The 22478-nt window shown below is 39.2% G+C and overlaps 1 protein-coding gene across 1 annotated transcript in view; it reads right to left on the reverse strand.

Annotated features, from left to right (window-relative positions):
- LOC143026604 (endoplasmic reticulum transmembrane helix translocase) overlaps positions 1-22478 on the reverse strand; it is a 148190-nt gene that overhangs the window by 106464 nt on the left and 19248 nt on the right. The window contains exons 3-5 of the mRNA XM_076187283.1: positions 16849-17042; positions 12592-12664; positions 12222-12377 (exon numbers count right to left, since the gene is read on the reverse strand). Coding sequence (XP_076043398.1) covers positions 12222-12377; positions 12592-12664; positions 16849-17042 — 423 coding nt within the window. The remainder of the gene's footprint in view (positions 1-12221; positions 12378-12591; positions 12665-16848; positions 17043-22478) is intronic.

Consider the following 22478-nt stretch of genomic DNA (forward strand, 5'->3'; position numbering starts at 1 on the left):
ACAAATGTTAAAAGTATCAGAACAAAATTTTATAACCAATCCAAAAATTTAGCATTCCATGTGAGCAAACCATGACTTGTGTGTCAACTGCCATTCACCAGACCATTATTTGTTACTTCAACCTTCAGTGAATACAGGTTCATCTATGTTAAATAAATTGTCTTGAGTTAATCAAAAGAAACTTCTTTGCAGCAAGAGGGTTAAAACCTGTATTAATAATTTTGCTCAAATTCACAAATATTTTGTTTTGGCTATCACCAGATAACATTATTCAACTACAGGAAACCTGCTGCACAGTGTAAACTTTTTTTCAATCATATCTGCTAAAAAATATCCTTTAGGATGAATAAAATCACCTGACATTGGATGAGACAAAATCTGCACCTATACAAAATTTGCTGCACTAAGTATCAAAGGATTGATAAAAATGACATCAACATAATATATCACAAACAATTTACTAACTCAAAGCATGCAGCAGGTCCCAGGAAATGAACTCGTGACCACCTGCTCATGAGTTTGACACAGTATCCACTAGGCTACTGTGTGACCCATACATATATATATATATATACAGGTAGTCGTCGACTTACGACCGAGTTCGGTTCCGACAGACAGGTCGTAAGTCGATCTGGACACAAGTCGGTCTATATATATATACAGTATATATTACCCTTTATATAATATATGTATATATATATATATATATTGTATATTTAGCATACTGAAATAATCTTAGCATCTTTGAACTATGTTGTATAGTATTTTTAACCTTTTTATAATTTCATCTGATTTTCTTTGGGAAACGTAGCCTAGGCCTAAGCATATTGAATAAAATCCTATCATCTTTGACCTATGATATTTAATACTGTATTTGTTAACCTTTGTATTATTTTACCATCAGACTTTCTTTAGGAAACGTATGCATACTGAATAAAATCTTATTAATCTTTGAGCTACGTTGTTTAATATTCATTAACTATTTATCATTTTCGTTAGGAAACGTAGCCTAGGCCTATGCATACTGAATAAAGTCCTGCCATCTTTGACCTACAAATCCTTTTTTGTTGGTTACATTAAAATCATTGTAAAGCAAAATTAGGAAAAAAATATTTCGAAACACATTCTTTTCGTTTACTGTTACATTCTTTTCGTTTACTGTTACATTTTATTAATCGCAAAACATAAAAATACAAAATGCTGTGCCGAACATTTTGTCATCGACAACAGACTAGGCATAAAAAAATACTGTTACATTTTATTAATTGCAAAACATAAAAATACAAAATGTAAGGCAAAATTAGGATTTTTTTTTATTTCAACAAAACACATTCTTTTCGTTTAAGTACTGTACCGAACATATTGTTATCAACAACAAACTAGCCTAGGCATAAAAAGTTTGTTATATTTTATTAATTGCAAAACATACAAAAATACAAAATGCAAGGCAAAATTAGGAAACATTTTACTTCAAACAAACAAAATGAAATAATATTTAGTTGGCTGGGATGCTGACGCTGCCGGCAGCCTGCGAAAACTATCGTACTCGCGTCTCGCAGCGTGCGGAGTAATGTACTGCACTGCCAGGCATAACATTGCAATTCTATTACTCTATTAAATGTTAGATATTATTGCACCATCTCGTGGTCGTAAAGTCGATCAGTCGTAAGTCGCATAGGTCGTATATACAGGTAAACGTCGACTTACGATGGCATTAGGTTTCGATAGAGCCATCGTAAGACGATTTCATCGTAAGTCGATCCCCAATTTGTGTATCACTCTGTTCCGTGGTCACTGTACCTAGCCTACCTGTATATTAACCACCAGAGATACTGAATATAGCCTATTAAACATGTACAGTAGTTTATTTAATTATTTTTATCCTTTTTACCATATTCAAACACTATAATATGTATTTTCAGTACGGAACTTAAATCTCGCGGGCAGCAGCCAATGCCAGCCGTACGACGTGACGTAATAATACTCGCATCGTAAAATATAGTCACCGCTTATATTGATCGTTCTCTCTTTCACCCGCGAATTTTGAAAACCACAGAGAATGAGATTCAGGGCACACTTGAGAGAATGTAAAAACACAGGGGCGACTACAATAAATATAATCAAGACGCCGATATGGCAGCGTCGCGAATCCACTTGCTCCTCATGACGCCTACGTGTGCGGCACCGTATGGAAGGGGTTAAATTATCATATCGTCGTCGTCGTCGTCATCGTAAAGTCGAACAATCGTAAGTCGCGGCCATCGTAAGTCGACGTTTACCTGTATATATATACTGTATATATATATACAGTGAATCTTTGTTATACGGTACATATGCATTCCTGAAAACCTTACCGCAAATTGAAATTACTGTATACCGAACCCAAGTTTTGACTTATGGCAGACGTACCTTCTCCATGCTCTTTTCTTTTCAAAATATCTAATTTTACCTCCAAAACACGAGCGGATACTGTATCTGTGAATTTTTCTTACCGAAATAGAATTGAGGGTAGTAATTACCAAATACCGTAACTGTGAATTTACCGGATAAAGAATTACCATATAAGGAGGACTCACTGTATATATATATACAGTCAACTCCCTGTTAACACGAGTTCTGTTAACACGTTTTCGATCTTACATGACTTAAAATTTATTAATATATATTCTGATAACACAAAATGTCCGATGTTACGCGAGTTGAATTTCCCGCCTACTGTAGTTGAATATCTCGCTGCCAGAGCGCGGGAGAGATGCTCAGACTCCCACGCTCCCCCCCTCTGTCTCTTGTCCTCAGTGTGAAGCCAGCCCTCACAGTGTGTGGAACTCATAAACAATTTTATCAAAGTTTTGTGTTACATAAATTCATGTACTATGGCAACCAAGCATCCTGGTACCCCAAAAGAGAGTGAAGCAAAGAGGTCAAGAAAACTTGTGACCATAGAAAAGAAGTTAGAAGTGTTGGATTGTTATGATCAGGGTGAAAGAACTTCTGTTATTGTTCATGCTACCGGACTGAATGAGAGCACTTTGCGGACCAACAGGGCGAATGCTGACAAGATCAGAGCCAGTTCTGTTGCTGGTACATCAGCCTCCTCTTCACAATGTTTCGAAGTAAGATCCATGGAGATGGAGAGGATGGAGAAGTTATTGGCACAATGGATCCAAAACCGAAACAAGAAGAAAGTCCCTATCAGCATGGCCATCATACAAGCTAAACCTTTAAGTCTCTACCAGGATGTGCAAGACGAGAATGAGGAAGACAAAGACAAAGCCAAGACCTTCAATGCCAATTCTGGGTGGTTCTCCAGGTTCAAGAAATGATATGGCTTCCACAATCTCAAAATGACTGGGGAAGCTGGATCTGCCGATGTGGAAGCAGCCAAAATGTATCTGGCTACCCTCAAGACCATCATCAAGGAAGGTGGCTACACTTCCAAGCATATATACATATACCAAGGCTTTTTCCCCCTTACAAGGGAGGTAACCAAAAAGAAAAAGGCACAAAATCACCCCCACCCATTCCATCCCTAAATACACTCCACTCCCCTCCACCCTCCCTCCCAAGCAGATTTTTAATATAGATGAGACAGGTCTATATTGGAGAAAACTGCCTAACCGGACCAATATCTCAGTTGAGGAGACAACTGCACCTGAATTTAAGGCCTCTAATGATCGTCTTACACTCTTGTTTGGTGCCAAAGCAGAGGGAGACTGCAAGCTGAAACCTGCCCTTGTCTACCACTCAGAAAATCCACGAGCATTGAAGGTGTGTATGTATGATGTTGATTATTAGTCATGAAAGCTTTGAAATTTTTTACCTAGATTGTAAACGTTCATTTTTTCTTTTTTTTGTGCACCAAAACAAAAAAGAAAATTGTGTTACCAACTCACAATTTACGGCACACTAATTTTGTTTGTTCTTGTGTCTTCACATGGCTACATCAAGACCTTCCTACTCTGCTACTGGTATTCCAACAAAAAAGGATGGATGATGGGGAGCATATTCAAGGACTACTTTGGGAAACTGGAGAAAGAGTTTGAACTTTACTGCGAGAAGGAAGAGATTCCATTCAAGATTCTCCTGATCTTGGATAATGCTCCCAGCCATCCCCCGTCAATAGAAAATCTCTCCCACAACATCCAGCTCGCTTTCTTGCCACCAAACACCACTTCCATTCTGCAGCCATGTGACCAAGGAATTATTAAAACCTTGAAGTCGTATTATCTATATTCAACCCTGACTGACATGGTTGAGAGGAAGCAAAAAGACAAGATGACCATGAAGGAATATTGGAAGCAGTTTACCATCAAAGATGCTCTCCACTTCATTAAAGAATCTTGGGAGAAAGTGCCAAGGAAATGCCTAAACAGGGTTTGGAAACATCTGTGTCCTCAGTTGGTGTACGATTTCGTCGGCTTTGACATTCAAGAAAATGTCTCTAAAGCTAACAAGGAAAGTCTTGACAAGGCCAGGGAAGCCGGGTTTGACCAACTTAAGCAGAAGGACATTAATGAACTGCTAGAATCGCACACAGTGGAGCTGACTAATGAAGAACTGTTAGAGATGGAGACGATACAGAATGCAGAGTTGGAGGCAGCTGCATCTCGGCCTATATCAGAAACCCCAGAGCCTGAGAGTCTTGACCAAAAGTGACCTCGAAAAAGCACTCTTGTTTATAGGGGAAGAAGAACATGACATCTTGGAAGACAAAGATCTGAATATTAACAGAAGTGCAACAGTGGCCAGAAAAGTTATATCGGAGCTGAACTGTTACAAAGTGATGTTAGATCAAAAGAATAAAAAGACGACGAAGACGAAACTCCACCATTTCTTTCAAAAAAAGACAGTCAAGGAAGAGGAGGTAGGGCAAGGCAAGGAGGGAGAAGGAGGTGAGGAGGCAGGGCGAGGCGAGGAGGGAGAGCACAGTGAGGAGGCAGAGTGGGGTGAGGATGGACAGGGGAGTGAGGTTGGGGACAGGAGCACGGCAAGGGACAGGAGCACGGCAAGGGACAGGAGCACGGCAAGCGACAGTGATGGTAGTGATGCATCATAATATTTACATGCACAATTTTTTTTATTTTACATACATACATACATATACCAAGGCTTTTTCCCCCTTCCAAGGGAGGTAACCAAAAAGGGGAAGGCATAAAAACACTCCCACCCATTTCATCCCTAAATACACTCCACACCCCTCCCACCCTCCCTCTCATCTGAGCACCTCCTGGATGACGGGTCATCCCTGCACCCTGCCCACCGCCCTGGGTCAGAAGCAGTGTCGCAAGACACAGCACATCCACAGCAAGGCCGCTTCATTTAATCGGCGACCCCCCCCTCTCCGTCCCCCCTTGCATATAAGGAGAGGACGGGGAGAAATCCCTTCGGGCTGTGTCAAAATTTACTCACACATACTACCCCACCCCCCACGCCCATTCCTCCTCATGCAATCACAACATCATCCATATACAACCATTCTCCACTCACCTCTGTCTTCCGTCCTCTCCCTTCCTTCCTCAACAGACATTCCCCTCTTCCCCAAAGCCCCCTTCACTCCATCCATCCACCTCATCCTAGGACGTCCCCTCATGTTCACTCCCTCCACATCTGCCTTCCATACCTCTTTTACTAGTCTTTCGTCACTCATTCTTTCCATGTGTCCAAACCATCCTAATATTCTTTCATCAACCCTATCTCCCAAATCCTTTTTCACCCCTGTTCTCCTCCTCACCTCCTCATTTCTCACTCTATCCAGCCTAGTAACCCCCACCATACTTCTCAGACACCTCATCTCAAACACATTCAAACTCCTCTCTTCTTCTCTTATGTTCCACGTTTCTGCCCCATACAGTGCTGTTGGCACAATCACTCCTTCATACAGTCTCCTCTTCACATCCATTCCCAAATGTCTATTCCTCATTACACTCTTTAATCCACCAAGGCATTTACTCGCTTCCCTCAATCTACATTCTACCTCCACCTTCACTCCACCTTTTCCTGCTACACTTGCACCCAAGTATCTAAAACTATCCACTTCCTCCAGTCGCTCTCCCTTAATGTTCACTTCCAGTCTACTGCCACTTTCACCCCTTGTACATCTCATCACCTTACTTTTACCCACATTTATCTTTAGCTTTCTTCTATCACATACTCTCCCAAACTCTGCCACCAGCTTCCTCAATCCCTCCTCTGACCCTGCCACAAGCGCAGTGTCGTCCGCAAACAACAGCTGGCTCACCTCCCACTTTTCTCCATTTTCTTTAACCATCTCCAATCCCTGACCCACTACCCTAGCATTCACCTCTCGCACCACCCCATCCATGTATAAGTTGAACAGCCAGGGCGACATAACGCATCCTTGACGAAGTCCCACCTTTTATTTTACCGCACAATAAATACCAATATAGTAAGAATGTGTGTTTTTATTGATTCTGTAACCTTCAAATTTATTAATAATGTGTTTGTTTAGGATTTTTAGTAATAAAATCCAAAAAAAGGTGGACTTTCCCGTTGTCCAGGAACATAACCCCCACTATTACCATTATTTCTTGTGGAGAAATTATGTTCCGTTAACACGATTTCCATTAACACGACATATCTAGGAACGTAACCCTCGTGTTAACGGGGAGTTAACAGTATACAGACGCTCCTCTACTTACATTAATTCGTTTTACGTTTTTTCAATTTTACGTTTGAACTGACTGTAAAAGATAAAAAAAAAATGTAAAAAAAAAAAAAAATTGTGAGTGAATTTCTGAGTTTAGCGTGCTCTCCGTAGTACGAGACGTTCAAACAATACTTGCGCATGATGCTGCATCCATTGTTTACATGGCACAAACGACAGACTGAACGTGCCTTGCCTCCTCCTCCTCCTTCTCCTCCACCATCTCACTTTATGTTGCTTGAATTTAATTTATTTGAAATTAATGTTATTATTTTACAATGTTATGTTTATAATTAATTATTTAGGGGTGTTTTATAGGATACGGTAATAGAACTTATGGATGTATAGTACAGTATGAAAGGTCATACATTACTGGAACGTACAGTAACCACTTACGTTCATTTTCACGTTATGTTCGGCCGTTCGGAACGTAACTAAAACGTAAGTTGAGGAGCGTCTGTGTATATATATATATATATATTTACATACACATGCACACATGTATATGTATTTACCTAGTTGTATTTATCTAGTATTATATGGGAAGGGGAGCTATGCTTGTGGTGACCTGTTTTTGTATCTCGCAAGATCAAGTTTGTTCATAATTCTTGTATTGTGTTTGCACACACTATTTTTTCATCCAATTTGTTCCATATATCTATCACTGTGTGGGAAGCTGTTCTTTTTCAGGTCTCTTCTTTAGTTATCCTTTTTGAGATTGATTGCATGTCCTCTTGTTTTTCCTCTGTTCCACTTTAATGAGTCCTCTCTATCAAGGTGTTCTTTTCCTTTCATAATTCTGTAGATGGTTAGTAGGTTCCCTCATTCTCTTCTTTGTTCCAGGGTCAGCAATTACAGTTCTGCCATCTTTGTTGTTGTTGTTGTCGTTCCCTAGACTGTCTGTCCAAGCAGTCCCGTCTCCCCAAGGAATGCCACAGCCGAAACTGGGTTTTCCCACAAATCCTTTATAGAGTGTATGTTGTGTTGTTTGCGTGCATGATTGTGTATAATGCAGTCTTCCATTATGTTTTGTATGGTATGGGGTGAAGTGTTACATCCTGGGCAGCTGTTCACAATGCGGTCATCTAGCCTCTTCTGGTAGCTTAGAAGTGCTGGGTGGTGGCTGCACCGCAGTCTGGCCAGGTGGACTCTGTCCTTTCGTGGGAGAGAGGATTCAGAAGGGTGGATATCAGGGGGTCTGGCATGCAGCAGTGTGTTGTCTTTCAGTGTGTTAATGGAGCGGTGAGTGATATGATTATGAATATGTTTCCGGAGGCTGGTATTTGGTGGTTGTGGAGGAAGAGAAGAGAGTATCTGTGTGTGATACAGGTCTTTGGGTATTGTTTTATTGTTTCTTGGTGTGTGTGGGTGTTCTGCTATGTAATGTAGCAGGTGTGATGTGTTTGTGGTGGCTGCGGCAAGTGTTTGTGTGCCTCTCATGTCGAGGTGTTCCTTGACTTTGAGGACTTTTGTTTCATGGTGTAAATGCTCTGTAGGTGTTGCATTTGTGCAGCCTGTAATTGTTTTTAGGGCTTTGTTTTGTATGATTTGAAGGGTGTTGTGGTGTGTCTCACTGAGATTAGGAGCCCATGCAGGACTCGCATAATTCATCACTGAGCATATGCATTGTTTGTATATTGTTGTATTAGTTTCTTTGTTTTGTCCAAATGTTGTTCCAGTGATTGACTTAAGTGCATTAAGTCTAGGTGTGCATTTGTTTTTTACGTTTGTGATGTGTTGTTTGAAAGACATTGCTAAATGTGAAGGAGGATAGGGAGGGAAAGGTAGTTGCGGTGGGAAGCACTAAGAAAATGAGAGTGATGAGTGAGGATAATGGAGGAGATATAGGGAAAGATGAAGTGAAAGCACCTGTTAAGGTGATGAGAGCAGGTAAGGTACCTGGGTGGGATGGATGACATGCAGAATGTCTGAAGAATAGAGGTATAGTTATGGTGGACTGGCTGGTGAGGTTATTTAATGTTTATTTAAGAGAGGGTAGAGTGCCGGAGGACTGGAGGAGTACCTGTATAGTTCCGCTTTACAAGGGAAAAGTGGACAAGTGTGAGTGTAGTAGTTTCAGAAGGATCAGCTTGTTGAGTGTAGTTGGGAAGGCATATAGGAGGGTCTTGATTGAGAGGATTAGGAGAGGAACAGAGGGAGTAATTGGTGAGGAACAGTGTGGTTTTAGGACAGGTAGGGGTTGTCTAGATCAGATTTTCGTGGTAAGACAGATATGTGAGAAAGCTATAGGAAAAAGTAAGGATGTTTTTTGGGGTTTTATGGATCTGGAAAAGGCTTATGACAGGGTAGACAGGAAAGCACTGTGGGAGGTACTACAGATATATGGAATAGGAGGAAAGCTGTTAAGAGCAGTCAAGAGTTTTTACTATAGTAGTTGAGCTTGTGTTAGGATTAGAAATGGAGAGTGTGAATAGTTTGAGGTAAAGGTGGGACTTCATCAGGGATGTGTTATGTCACCCTGGCTGTTCAATCTATACATGGATGGGGTGATGCAAGAGGTGAATGCAAGGGTAGTGGGTCAGGGGTTTGAGATGGTTAAAGAAAATGGAAAAAAGTGGGAAATAAGCCAGTTGTTGTTTGCTGATGACACTGCGCTTGTGGCAGGATCAGAGAAGGGATTGAGGAAGTTAGTGACAGAGTTTGAGAAGATGCGTGAAAGAAGGAAGCTGAAGATAAATGTGGGTGATGAGATGTACAAGGGGAGAGAGTGACAGCAGGCTGGAAGTGAGCATTAAGGGTGAGAGACTGGAGGAAGTGGATAGTTTTAGATGCCTGGGTGCAAATGTGGCAGGAAAGGGAGGAGTGGGGGTGGAGGTAGAATGTAGATTGAGAGAAGTGAGTAAATGCCTTGGTGGATTAAAAAATGTAATGAGAAATAGAAATCTGGGAATGGATGCTAAGAGGAGGTTATATGAAGGAGTGATTGTGCCAACAGCACTGTATGGGGCAGAAACATGGAACTTAAGAGAGGAAGAGAGGAGTTTGAATGTGTTTGAGATGAAATGTCTGAGAAGTATGATAGGGGTTACTAGGCTAGATAGAGTGAGAAATGAGGAGGCGAGGAGGAGAACAGAGGTGGAAAGGGAGCAGGGAGATAGGGTTGATGAAAGAGTATTGGAATGGTTTGGACACATGGAAAGAATGAGTGAAGAAAGATTAGTAAAAGAGGTGTGGAAGGCAGAGGTGGAAGGAGTGAATATGAGGGGGTGTCCTAGGATGAGATGGATGGATGGTGTGAAAGGGGCATTACAAAAGAGAGGAATGTCTGTTGAGGAAGGACAGGAGAGGACAGAAGATAGGGGAGAATGGAGAAGGGTTGTGTATGGATGATGCTGTGGTGCATGAGGGGGAGTGGGTGGGGGATGGGGGGTGAGGAAGTATGTACGAGAAAAAATTTGACGCAGCCCAAAGGGATTTCTCCCCGTCTTCTCCTTTTCTGTATGAGGGGATGGAGGGGGGGGGGTCGCTGAATTTAAGAAGCGGTCTTGCTGTGGATGTGCTGCGTCTTGTGACACTGTTTCTGACCCAGGGCAGTGTACAGGATGCAGGGATGTTTCATCATCCAGGAGGTGCCAAGATAAGAGGGAGGGAGGAGGGTGGAGGGGAGTGGAATATGTAGGGAATGGAATGGGTGGGAGTGGTTTCTATGCTTTTTTTCTTTTTGGGGGGAAAAATCCTTTGGTATATGTATGCATGTAATTTTTCAAAAAAGTATCTCGAGTGGGATGATGTCCCTATTAGGGACATGTCGTAAGACTGTCATTCTATTTGACATTTACATTTGATGTTTTTCTTACATACAATTTTAGAAGGGTACACTGTATGACTGTCAACATATACAGTATTGACAGTGACATGTGAAAGCAAGAAATGTGAAGTGTGTATTATGTATTGATCAAGTATTGCTGTTTTTTAGTATAGATCATTATATAACTAGGAACTGTGTTGAATGCTGGTAAGTGACTTATCCCTGGTGAAACAAAACCTCAACATGAATCACTGTTTCTGTAATGCCTCAGTAAAAGCTAATAAAAAAAAATTGGAAGTAATATAAATGTGAAAAATATCACTTACAAAACACTGCACTTCATTCATGATATCTAATTGATCAGCATCTATGCATTTTTCATCTATATTGCTAATATCTTTTTCAGATTTTTTCTATCTTTGGAGCTCAATATCTCTAACAGTATTTTTGTCACATCTATGCTTATAACTCAGAAACTTCTTTCTCTATAAGATTTTTTGTTTATACAATACTTATCCTTTCTTCTCATTTGCCTTGTTGAATTATGTCTCTAAGGAACTATAGCTTTTAGGATATTTGGGTATTCACAAAGAAAAATCCAGTATGGTATAACTTTTAGACAGAGTAACAAGTTAACAAGATATTTTTTATCAAAGCTTGTGGTCTGCTAAAAAAAAATCAACATATCACAATTCATATTTTTTACTAAGATGTAAGAAAAATAAAAGACATCAATTTTTTTTTTTTGTATTTTTCATTTTTTAATGGATTTTCATAAAAGTTGGCTCTGATCATTTTTACGTTGTCTACCATTTACGGTAAAAAATCACTAGTCAAGCTTAATTATTTTTATATATGCTTACCGACCTCCTTAAGGAATACCTCTCCATTGGCAGCAAAAAGTGTTTGAATGTAGCTATTCATTTAACCAACAGTGGGAGGAAAAATATATCCACAGTTGAATATTGACTATTTGTATTCTATGAGTGAAGAAAGACTAGTAAAAGAGGTGTGGAAGGCAGATGTGGAGGGAGTGAACATGAGGGGATGTCCTAGGATGAGGTGGATGGATGGGGTGAAGGGGGCTTTGGGGAAGAGGGGAATGTCTGTTGAGGAAGGACGGGAGAGGACAGAAGACAGGGGTGAATGGAGAAGGGTTGTATATGGATGATGTTGTGATAGCATGAGGTGGAATGGGCGGGTGGATGGGGGGGGTGAGGTAGTATGTGTGAGCAAAATTTGACGCAGCCCGAAGGGATTTCTCCCCGTCCTCTCATTTTATAAAATGGGGGGACGGAGAGGGGGGGTCGCCGATTTAATGAAGCGGCCTTGCTGTGGATGTGCTGTGTCTTGCGACACTGCTTCTGACCCAGGGCAGTGGACAAGGTGAAGGGATGACCCGTCATTCAGGAGGTGCTAAGATAAGAGGGAGGGTGGAGGGGTGTGGAGTGTATTCAGGGGTGGAATGGGTGGGATTGATTTTGTGCCTTTTTCTTTTTGGCTACCCCCCTTATAAGGGGGAGAAAGCCTTGGTATATGTATGTATGTATGTATGAAAGTAACAGGTTAAGATCAGTTAACCTCCTAAACTCTTGAGGGTTTTTTTCCCTCAATAATGAGGCATCTTCAGGGTGGAGACTGCTAAAGTGTAAGTTAGGTACAACACATTGTCTGAGTGAAAATTAGTGGCCAGGTGATGATGGGCCAGGTTTTCCTTCAACAATATATAAACCAAGTCATCTAAAAATGGGCTACTCCCTTGTTAATAAATAATTTTTACAATATTACCTGAATCATGTATGGTCGATTTCCCATTTTCCGAATCTCTGCCATGTTGCGCAGTTGCTGCTGAACCAGGGTACACTCAAAAATGATAAGCATGAAGAGTGTGAAGAGTGAATAATACCAATATTCATCCAGACACCACAACCCCACACAAAACACCTGTGAAGTAGTACAAGTCCACAATGCATATTACAATTAAAAACATTTAGCATTCGTAAAAAAATTACGAAAATAAAAACATGATATATCCATTCATTACAATATATTTCTGCTTAATACATATACATCCACAGACAAGTATCTGCATAATTTCATTAACTGGTTATCAGTAATAAAATTGACAAACTTATTGCAATAATTTTTATAAACACACCTGAAAAACAAAGAAAGGAGCTGTGGCTCTTTCCTTGAAGAGTTCAATAAACTCTGGTACATCCATTTGCAGGCTGAAACAAATACATGAAATGAAATAAAATATACAGATAAATAAATTATCATAGTTTTGTTTATCTAGGAGTGTGGAGTCAAATTAAAAAAAATTCTGATTGATTCCAATGCATGGAAATTTTAAGGTTATGAATCTAACATGGCTAGCCCTTGATAAAGATAGATGGACAGTGAATCCAATTATTCCTAATCCTCTTCCGCAGTGCTGCAATTGCCATAATGCATTATTTACATATTTTCAAGTTTATGGGAACAATGACAGGTACATTCTTGTGGTGGCTCTGGAAGATGGACAACAAAGCTGCCCATTTTCAAAATCCACTCACCCCTTCACCTCCACCATGGGGTGCAGCCATGCAAGGCTGTCACTCAAGTTTCCAGTGTAGGCCCAAGATATCTGTCAAATTAAACTGTATTTCTTACAACTTTTCACAAATGAAGAGCTGACAATTAGTGAAAGCTCCCATCATCCTACTACCTACTTTCTGCCAGTGATATAGAAACTATCACACAGAAAGGGACCTTGGAGTAATTATCTCAAGTAACTTGACACCTGATAAACATGTCAACAAACTAGTTGGAGAGACTTTTCACTTATCAAGATCAATGAAAGTGGCCTTCGACTACATGGATGAAGAAATGGTAAAGAAAATATTAATTACATTGATAAGACCTAAATTGGAGTATGCTGCGATACTATGGGCACCTAGTACAAAAAATAAACAAAGAAATTAGAAAGAATTCAAAGAGCAGCGACAAACATGGAACCTACATTCTCAAAATTGACATACGAACAAAGATTGGATAAACTACATCTATCAACACTGGAACAGAGAAGAGAAAGAGGCAATTTACTGACTATCCACAGAATTATGAAAGGGATGGAAGTTCTTGATAGAGATGACTTATCAAAATGGGACAGAAGAGAAACAAGAGGACACAAGAAGAAGCTAAAGAAGGACAGTTACAGAAGAGATTTGAAAAATAATAGCTTCCCACACAGAGTGATTGATGTCTGGAACAAACTAAATGGAGAAACAGCGAGTGCCAAAACTATACAAGATTTTAAGAATAAACTGGATGCAGAGAGATATAAAAGCAGGTCACTATGAGCACAGCTCTCGTCCTGTAAAATACAACTAGGGAAATACACCAAACAACAGAGACTACAATCCAGAGTTGCTTCCCAGAAAGACCTGTGGGAGGGCCCAGGGACTGTTGCCAGCCATTGTGGAGCTGCAAGTTTTCCACTTTGTGGAACTGAAGGCAACAATTATCATTATTGAGATCATTATTTGTATTACATATATAAAAAAAAAAAAAAATCTAATAACTTATTCTAACTTCTTTTTCAATTATATTGTGAAAGTGTGACAGAATGTGAAATGCGAACTTTTTATTTTTGTGTGCAGATAAGAGTATGTATATAGAGTATCCACAAAAAGTATAGAACTCTCCCCATTGAAATCAAGGCTAAAAAGCGCTCTGAACTTTTTGCATTTCCCGCTACTGTCAGGCATCTTGTCACCATTATTTTACATCTGACAACTCAGCCAGCTCTCTGGCAGCTTAGCCAGCTTGCATTTTCCTGCTTCAGTGCTCTTCAAGCTCTTGTGGAAAGGGGTTGTGTTATTTTTTGCTCCAGCCTCCTACCCCCTATTTTCATTGTTTCACTTTGTGGTGCTGCAGTATTAGGAGACATTCATCCTGATGGCTCCTACTAACCTTAGTGGTGAGGGAAAGGCTTGTATTTTGGCCTGGAATACTGAAAATGTGTCAATGAAAGAGATTTCGAGATGTACAGGGCGAGGTAAGAGCACCATTCGATGTGCATCACTCTTGTAGGAGGTTGTCAGTAGACTTAAGAGGTCTTTCTAGGCCTTCCAGGGACAGGTTTTCGAGGTAGTATGACATAGGTGGGGGTCCACGAGCTGTAGCGACCAGACGTCGAATGGTGCTCTCACCACGCCTTGTACATCTCGTAATCTCTTCTGTCAATGCAATGACTAGAACACTAATTGTATTACCTCTCTCTTCAATCTTTCAAAGTTGGCAGGCCTAGTGCTTTTAGTCTTTCCTTTTATGGTTTATCTGCCAGGCTATGGACCAGTTTGGTTCCTGCCCCTTGTATTCTATTGATCTTGCTTATATCCTTCACTATGTGTAGGGACCATACTGACACACATTCCAGTCTTGGATGGCTCAGGGCTTCGATGAGTTTTTTTATCATCTTCTGTATGGTCACCAAATCTCATTAAAGACATTGAGATTGGAAAGAGTACAATGGCAAGCCCCAAAAAGGATTCCAAATATCAGAAATCATACAAAAATCTACTAAAACATATGAATATTTTTCCTTAAAAAGTGTAGATTCAGAGGTGATTTGATACAAGTCTTTAAGATTCTAAAGGCAATAAACATCAAAAGTGACAAAATTTTCACACCGAATATAAATTCATCATAATCTCTTTTTTTTTCTGCCTCTGACCTAGTTATGGACCCTGCAGAGATTTCCATCTCTATTAATGTAGCTTTTGTTTGAGTTGTGATGTGTATCCTTTTGGTATTTATGTGGTATGTAGAGATTTGTTTTTTTGTGTTTGAATGGTAATTATTTCTACTGTATGTCTGTGAATGGTTGTTTATTTTCTTTTGTTTTATTGAATAGAATGTTTCTGTGTCTAAGCATTGTGACTCAACCTTTAAATTGTGTTTAGTCTTCTCTGATTGTAGTGCAATATGTATAGGCTGGTATTGCATTTACTCAATTGTAGTCCCTAGGGTCCTGTCTATTCCATTGGTGAAATTCACCTTTCAATTTACCAATATTTTTTTATTTACTATTTCTTGTTATTTTACTAGTAATTGCATCCATTTGGAAAGCTGCATCTTTTGATATCCTTCATACATTTTGTCCATTTCAATTTCTCTTCATGTCCTCTGGTTTTTCTTTGATTCCACACCAAGAAGTCTTGTTTATTGTGTCCACTTCTTTCATAGTTCTCAATAATGCTATTATATCTCCCTTTTTTCTTTCTTTTAATGTTGACAGCACTATCATGGTGCTGGATGGGAATGGAGGGGGGGAGGTTGTTGATTAAACGAAGTGGTGTTGCTGTCTTGCTGCATTGCCCATCAAAGAAATCCCTTCCACACGAAGCAAAAACCACACTGGCACAACTGCATTCAGGCTATCATCCACTTTTAAAACAGTACCTACACCAGATGACCTGGCCACAGAATCAAACTGCCTCAAGATGCAATCAACACCCAGAAGACATTGAACACCTCATCTTACACTGTCCTACTCTAGCTTTACCCAGACAACACAATATCTCTCCTTAAGTGACTTGTGGGCCAATTCACAGGCCACTGCCAGTTATCTGGAACCTGAAGGTCTCCTGCAAGAAAGACCTGGGGCAAAAGATTTTTTTTTTTTTTTACATCTTTTTGTGTGGTGACCATAGCACTACAGCATATTCCAATCTAGAGTGAACCTGGTTTTTAATGAGTTTTTTCATTATACTTTCATCCATGTAGTGGAATGTTCCTCAGCGTATGTGAGCTTTGGTTTATATGTTAATGCTACATTTGGTGTATTTGTGTAAAAATTGCTGCAGCTCTGGGTAACTGTTTGTGGTTCTATCAATATTCATCTGTAGTATGTACTGGCTGAGACTGTATGTGAGTAGATGGTCCAGTCTGTTGTGTACTGTTTAGTAATGACAGGTATGGTGCACTCTATGACGACCCATGAGTGGCAAATGGAGATGTGCATGCACACATGTGATGGGTCTTGTGCATCTGAGGCACATGCAAAGGGTTGACTTTGTTTCAACATTGTTTATAGAAAAAGTGAGATGGATGGAAGGTCTCATTACCATTGTTTATTTACTTATCCTAAATTGTACTTTTTATAATACGTCTATACAGGGGCGAGTACAGGCGAGGTAAAAAATCACAAGACCCCTGCCCTTTTGCCCCTGTATGTATTAGATTCCCTCTCCAACCAATTTGTTTTCAGTAAACATGGCATATAACAGTTTGTCTGTCAGCTTCATTGATTACTGCCAGAAAGCATACTGCAGAATGGCTTGCCTTCCAAATTGTATGTGCAAGCCCATTTCCACATATACCGGTATCTCACAAAAATGACACATACCTAGTCTTGCTTGAAACTTACCTATTATATTCATATGTTCTTTCAGCATATGCAATATCCTTTTCATCCTGATACCCCCTCCAATCTGCATAGGTTCGTAGCTCATTAGCAACTGGAAATTTGAGGCCCATAAACTGTTTACGTTCTTCTCCTTCCCATATATATTTTGTCTTTTGAAATTTGAAGTATATACTCTCCACGTCACCATTGTCTGCCTGTTAAAGACAAAATGAATTTCTTACTATGTAAATAGAAATAAAACCTCATTTTCAGGCCTTTACATAAAGTACACAATATAAAATAATCATAATCTTAGAAACAAGAATTATTATCATAATGTAAATGCAGTAACCAAAGTATTGATAAACTAGAACTACTTAGATATACCTCAAACTTTAGAATCTTTCCCAATACTTGTAAACTTCTGATACAATACTGAAATCTCTATACATCAATAGAAAATGGTCTTTGAAGGAGTAAGACATTACAAATGTAGTTTCAAACTAGACAAACTTGTTTTTTATCATGATCTTCACCTAACATCTATATTTACTATCATCCAAACATCCCTCATGAGAAAAATAGAAAATCTGCTAAAGATATTAAATTGTGAAGTTGCAGTTTAATCAAATAGCCGAGATATCATGTCAATATAGTCTATATCCTTTTAGTAACATGAATACAGTAATCCCTCTATAAATCAGATCAACTGGGGGAACCCCTTGTTGAAATATCCAAGGATCCGATTTATTCTGCTACACACGCAAAATCACCAAAACACTTTTTAGCATCCAAAATTAATATGTATACTACAGATAATAATTGTAATTTTAAACTACACTAACATATATTTATGTTACTTCTATGCTCTGTCATCAAAAATAACTTCTGGAACCTCAGGTGTAGTGACGGGAATTATTGTTGCTAAGTTCTCTGTACTCTCTGCAAGATATACTAGGCGTGGTGGTCCTGGAGCTGCTTTTGCTTGAAGGTGAAAGTCGATCTTTTAAGGTCGAATTGGGTCTTGAAGTCCCCCCTCTTGGTGCCTTTTTCATACAACTTGATCACCTTCAATTTCTCACTCATGCTGAGACTTTTTCTCTTTCCTTTTCCAGACAGTGTACATTACAAAGTACAAATAGGGCAGCGAATAACACACATGAGGATCAGCCAAATGACCATATGTCTGATCAGTAGGGCAACACAGCATAAACTGACCAAGGAGCAATGTGTGTCAGCATGGGTGGCTGGTTTGGTGGGAAACTATACCAGACGCCTGCCACATATATTGCCACCATCCAATTTAAATCAAAATAATCCAGTGGCTGTATAGAGTCCAATTTATCCAATATCCTACTTATACATATCCAATTTATAGAGAGTTTACTGTACTGTAATCATATTGCCTCTTTTTCCTCAGTCTTTCAAAGTTGGCAGAACTAGTGCTTTTAGTTTCTCCTCATATGATTTATTTGCCAGGCTGGGAACAAATTTGGTCACTGTACTTTGTATTTTCTCAATCTTGCTTATATCCTTCACTGTGTAGGGACCATACCACTGGCACATTCTAATCTTGGACATATCAGGGTTTCTACGAGTTTTCATCATCTCTTTGTCTATGTAGCAAAAAACCACTTTAATATTCCACAGTAGCTCATATGGCTCTCTCACAATCTTGCTCATGTGTCTGTCAAGCAACAGGTTATCACCATTGAACCTTGTGGAACTTCATTGAAAAAAATTGGAAACTTCCATTCATTCTGCCTGAGCTGAGGCTCACCACCCACTATTAGCTCGATTTCTTCCTTTTGCTTCAATTTACCATTGATAAATCCATAATGCAGTGTTGGATTACCCATTACCTGCAACACCCCTTTCAAAATTATTCTTCCTTTCTGCAGATTCTTGTATAGGCATTTCTAGCTTGTCTGTAAGCACTTTTAGATCTACTGCTTCTTTTTATTCTCCATTTTCCCCATATGTACCTTTTTTTTTTTCTGTCTCACACCTTTTATTGAACCAGTCTTGTTTATGTTTCTTCCTTTCACTAATCTTTGGGATAAGTTTGCTCACTCCCATGTTGTAAATGTCATGAAAGATTTCCTATTTCCACATATTTTCATTGGTACTCATGAATTCCTCCCCATCTGCTCCTTCAAAAAATTTCTTCAACCATAGTAAGTGTCCCTTGCTTGTGATACATTCCTTTGCTCTATTTCCTCATCCTCCAGTTGAAATTAAGTTGTTACATGATCGCTTTTTTCCATGGGACAAAGATAGTTCAAAGAGTTAATGATGTCTGGCTCTTTGGTAAGTAGCACATCTAATTTTGTGGGGATGTCATCTCCTTATACCTATGTCACTTCCTTTACACACTAGAGCCTTCTTTTCTCCATTGTTACACTTAGGAGAGTATTTACCTAGGAATCTGACTTGCCACTTGCCTCCCACTCCTCTCGGTTGACCTTACTGTTGTTACAATATGACTGGAAGGAAGAGTCAATCCTTTAGATGTCCAGTGTGCACACACGTGCATGCATGCATGTGGTGTGACAGAGAACTCTGACATCTTCAGACAACTCTCATGGGACCTGCTAAAGGGACCCTCCATTGTCATCGGGCCTGACCATAGTCAGAGGAGTCAGGTGCTTCAGACCACACCCAAACACCTGGCAAAACAATAGATGTCTCCATCCAATGTTGCCAACCTCCAGATCAACATATGTCGACACTTTATCTTTTTATCAGCATAAAGCCAACATATATTTATTTTATGTTCTCTCTTATGTATACCGTATTTTTTGGACCATAAGGCGCGGGCAAAATCCTTAAAATCGGCCAAAATCGGGTGGTGCGCCTTATGTGTGGCTTCAGTGCAAAAAAATGCCTCGGATAGTGACGTACTATTTTGACACGTTTCGTAGTTAGCCTGCCGACGGCGACAGTGCATAGGCTTAACAAAAGTTACAACCAAGTTATAACCAAGGTGCATGTATCTTGACAAGAAAATTGCGAAAATTTCAACAGTTTTCGGGTCCATGCCACCGCATTCATTCACGCTAACATGGCTATGACATGATAGCGTACACAACACAGACAGCCACTCCACTCAAACTGTAGTCATTTGGGTATTTTTTTTAGTTTCGATCATGGGCGCAATACAGCAATATAAGATTAATTATTAATTTTGTAAATTAAAATGTATCAACGTAATATGCTAATGAAAGAAGTCAGTAGCATAGGATCGGGACGCCAACGTCTCTCACGATGACGACAACGAGGACGAGCCGGATGACATTTAATTTGCAGGTAATGATTTATTAAACACAGGTTAGATTAGGTTAGACGAATTTATCACCCTTTCATTTCTTTGACGTCGGCATCTATCATAACAAACATGGCGTACCATTCGTCCGACACGACTTCGTTACTTACGAAATCCGTTTCAGCAATTTTTTTGTTTTTTATTTCCGCTCACAAAATTGCATATTACGTTGATACATTATAATTTACAAAATTAATAATTAATTTTCTATTGCTATATTGCGCCCATGGTCGAAACTAAAATTTTACCTTCATTTGTAATCTTGTGTTTTTAAGTGAATAGAGAATTCCGGGAATAAACTGCTACTGTTGGTTTTATTCCCCACAATTCCCGTAACATGTTTGTTGTTTTATAGGGGTATTGGCAGGGCAGACCGTCCATGGAGGTGGTCTGATTTCACTGACCAAAATAAAAAAAAATATATCATTTATTTTTGTAATTTTGCTAAATCTCAACCGATTTTTCTCATTCAACAACGAAAATGTTCAGTTCTGAATGCACTCACATCTGCATGATTATCCGATGACGAGACCAGGTTAGCTAGGTCAACATGAAAATGGAATTCCTGATATTTGAGCTGAAGTAGTTGTCATGGGATGCAGAAAGTCACTATGAGTACAATGCAATTTGAATTATCCATCTAGCTGTCCTAGTTCTCTAGATATTGCATTTTGAAGGGAAAATCGGGCCGAAACGTGCGGTCTTACTAATCGCCGATCAAGCGTAAACAATGACGGTTTTTACTGACAGGCACAATTTTATATAAGAATTTAGCATATGGTTGCATTATTTGACCTATTTTCTTTAGAATGTGTGATTTCCATGTAATTTAATCAAAGAATTACATTTTTATCCTCTGTAAAATTACCCACCACAGCTACGAATACCGTCAAATTACATGAAAATCACACAATTTAAAGAAAATAGTTTGAATAATTCAACTATATGCAATCTATTACACTAATAACACAACAGTAACAAACTTAATAGTGTAGCTTGATCCATACCACCAATGATCATAGATAGTGGGCAGGACGAATCGTAGCTGTGGTCCGTAATATTACGGAGGATAAAAACGTAACTTCTCTTTGATCATATTACATGAAAATCACACATTTTAAAGAAAATAGTTCAAATAATCAAACTATAAGTCTATTACACTAATAACATAATAGTAAGAAACTTAATAGAGTGAAGTTTGATTCATACCACCAGTGATCATAGATAAGATGGCGGGATGGACGTTGATGTTGTTATCCGATAATCCACCGATTTCTCAGCTCTTGCGTAACTCGCTGCCTTTATTTTGGTATTAGAATAATCCGCGAGACTAGTAGTTTTCGTTCATTTTGGTCAGTTGTCAATACACTGAATTTATTTAGTTCATTTTTTACACTGAAACATAAACCAATTTTCGATTTACTGCTGAATGCAAGCCGCCATGTTTATCTTATGTTTTTATGTACCGACATGTAACTGATGATGTAATTGTTTTAAATTTACTACGATCGTAGTAAATACACTCGCATAACATTTGTATGAATGAAATTTCCCGCGTTATGTAAATTTGGCCGTTTGCATGGCGTGCGCATAAAATGACGTGCTATTGTGCTCGTCATCGACGGTGGCGCCTCTGGTGGTGTTTGACCTACCTAACCAGGTGCGCCTTATGGTCAGGTGCGCCTTATGTAAGGACGGGGAATAGCAAATTACGGGTGCGCCTTATGGTCTGAAAAATACGGTACATCCCATGCATGGATACTGAGAGTCTAGACTCAGTCCATGCATTGTAAATTATATAGAAAATAATGTATTATTGTGGCAACAGCCAACTTGCAATGTGTAAATAAAAATTGGCAACCCCCCCCTTGGAGTTTTGCATGGAAGTTGGTCCATGATTGTAGAAGAGAGAAGACTGAGACATTAAAGTGAACGCAACTTCACCTCATTTGTCTCATCAAACCCTTAATGTAGATTCCAACCTACAAATCTACACTGTAATTATAATCTTCAATAAGGAATACACTGTTATTTTGTTCTAATATATATTTCTTTTGGGAAAGTAATTATTTACGTCCAACCTGGCCAATAGTAGACCATCTACATTTGCATAGGTTACTTTAAGTATCCTGAGCAGTATTTTCCTCTTGTGGTATTGGGGTACACCTAATAGGGTATTTCCCAAGGAAACCTTGCCACTCACCTCCCACTCCTCTCAGTTGACTTCACTCCAATTATAATCTCCAATAAGGAATATATTTCTATTCTGATCTCATATATATTGCTAGTTCTGCTTTTTGTATTTTCTTTAAGACATTCTCTTTGT

Source organism: Oratosquilla oratoria, chromosome 6, assembly GCF_046742065.1.
Source record: "Oratosquilla oratoria isolate Oo_2021 chromosome 6, ASM4674206v1, whole genome shotgun sequence".
NCBI classification, from domain to species: Eukaryota; Metazoa; Arthropoda; class Malacostraca; order Stomatopoda; family Squillidae; genus Oratosquilla; species Oratosquilla oratoria.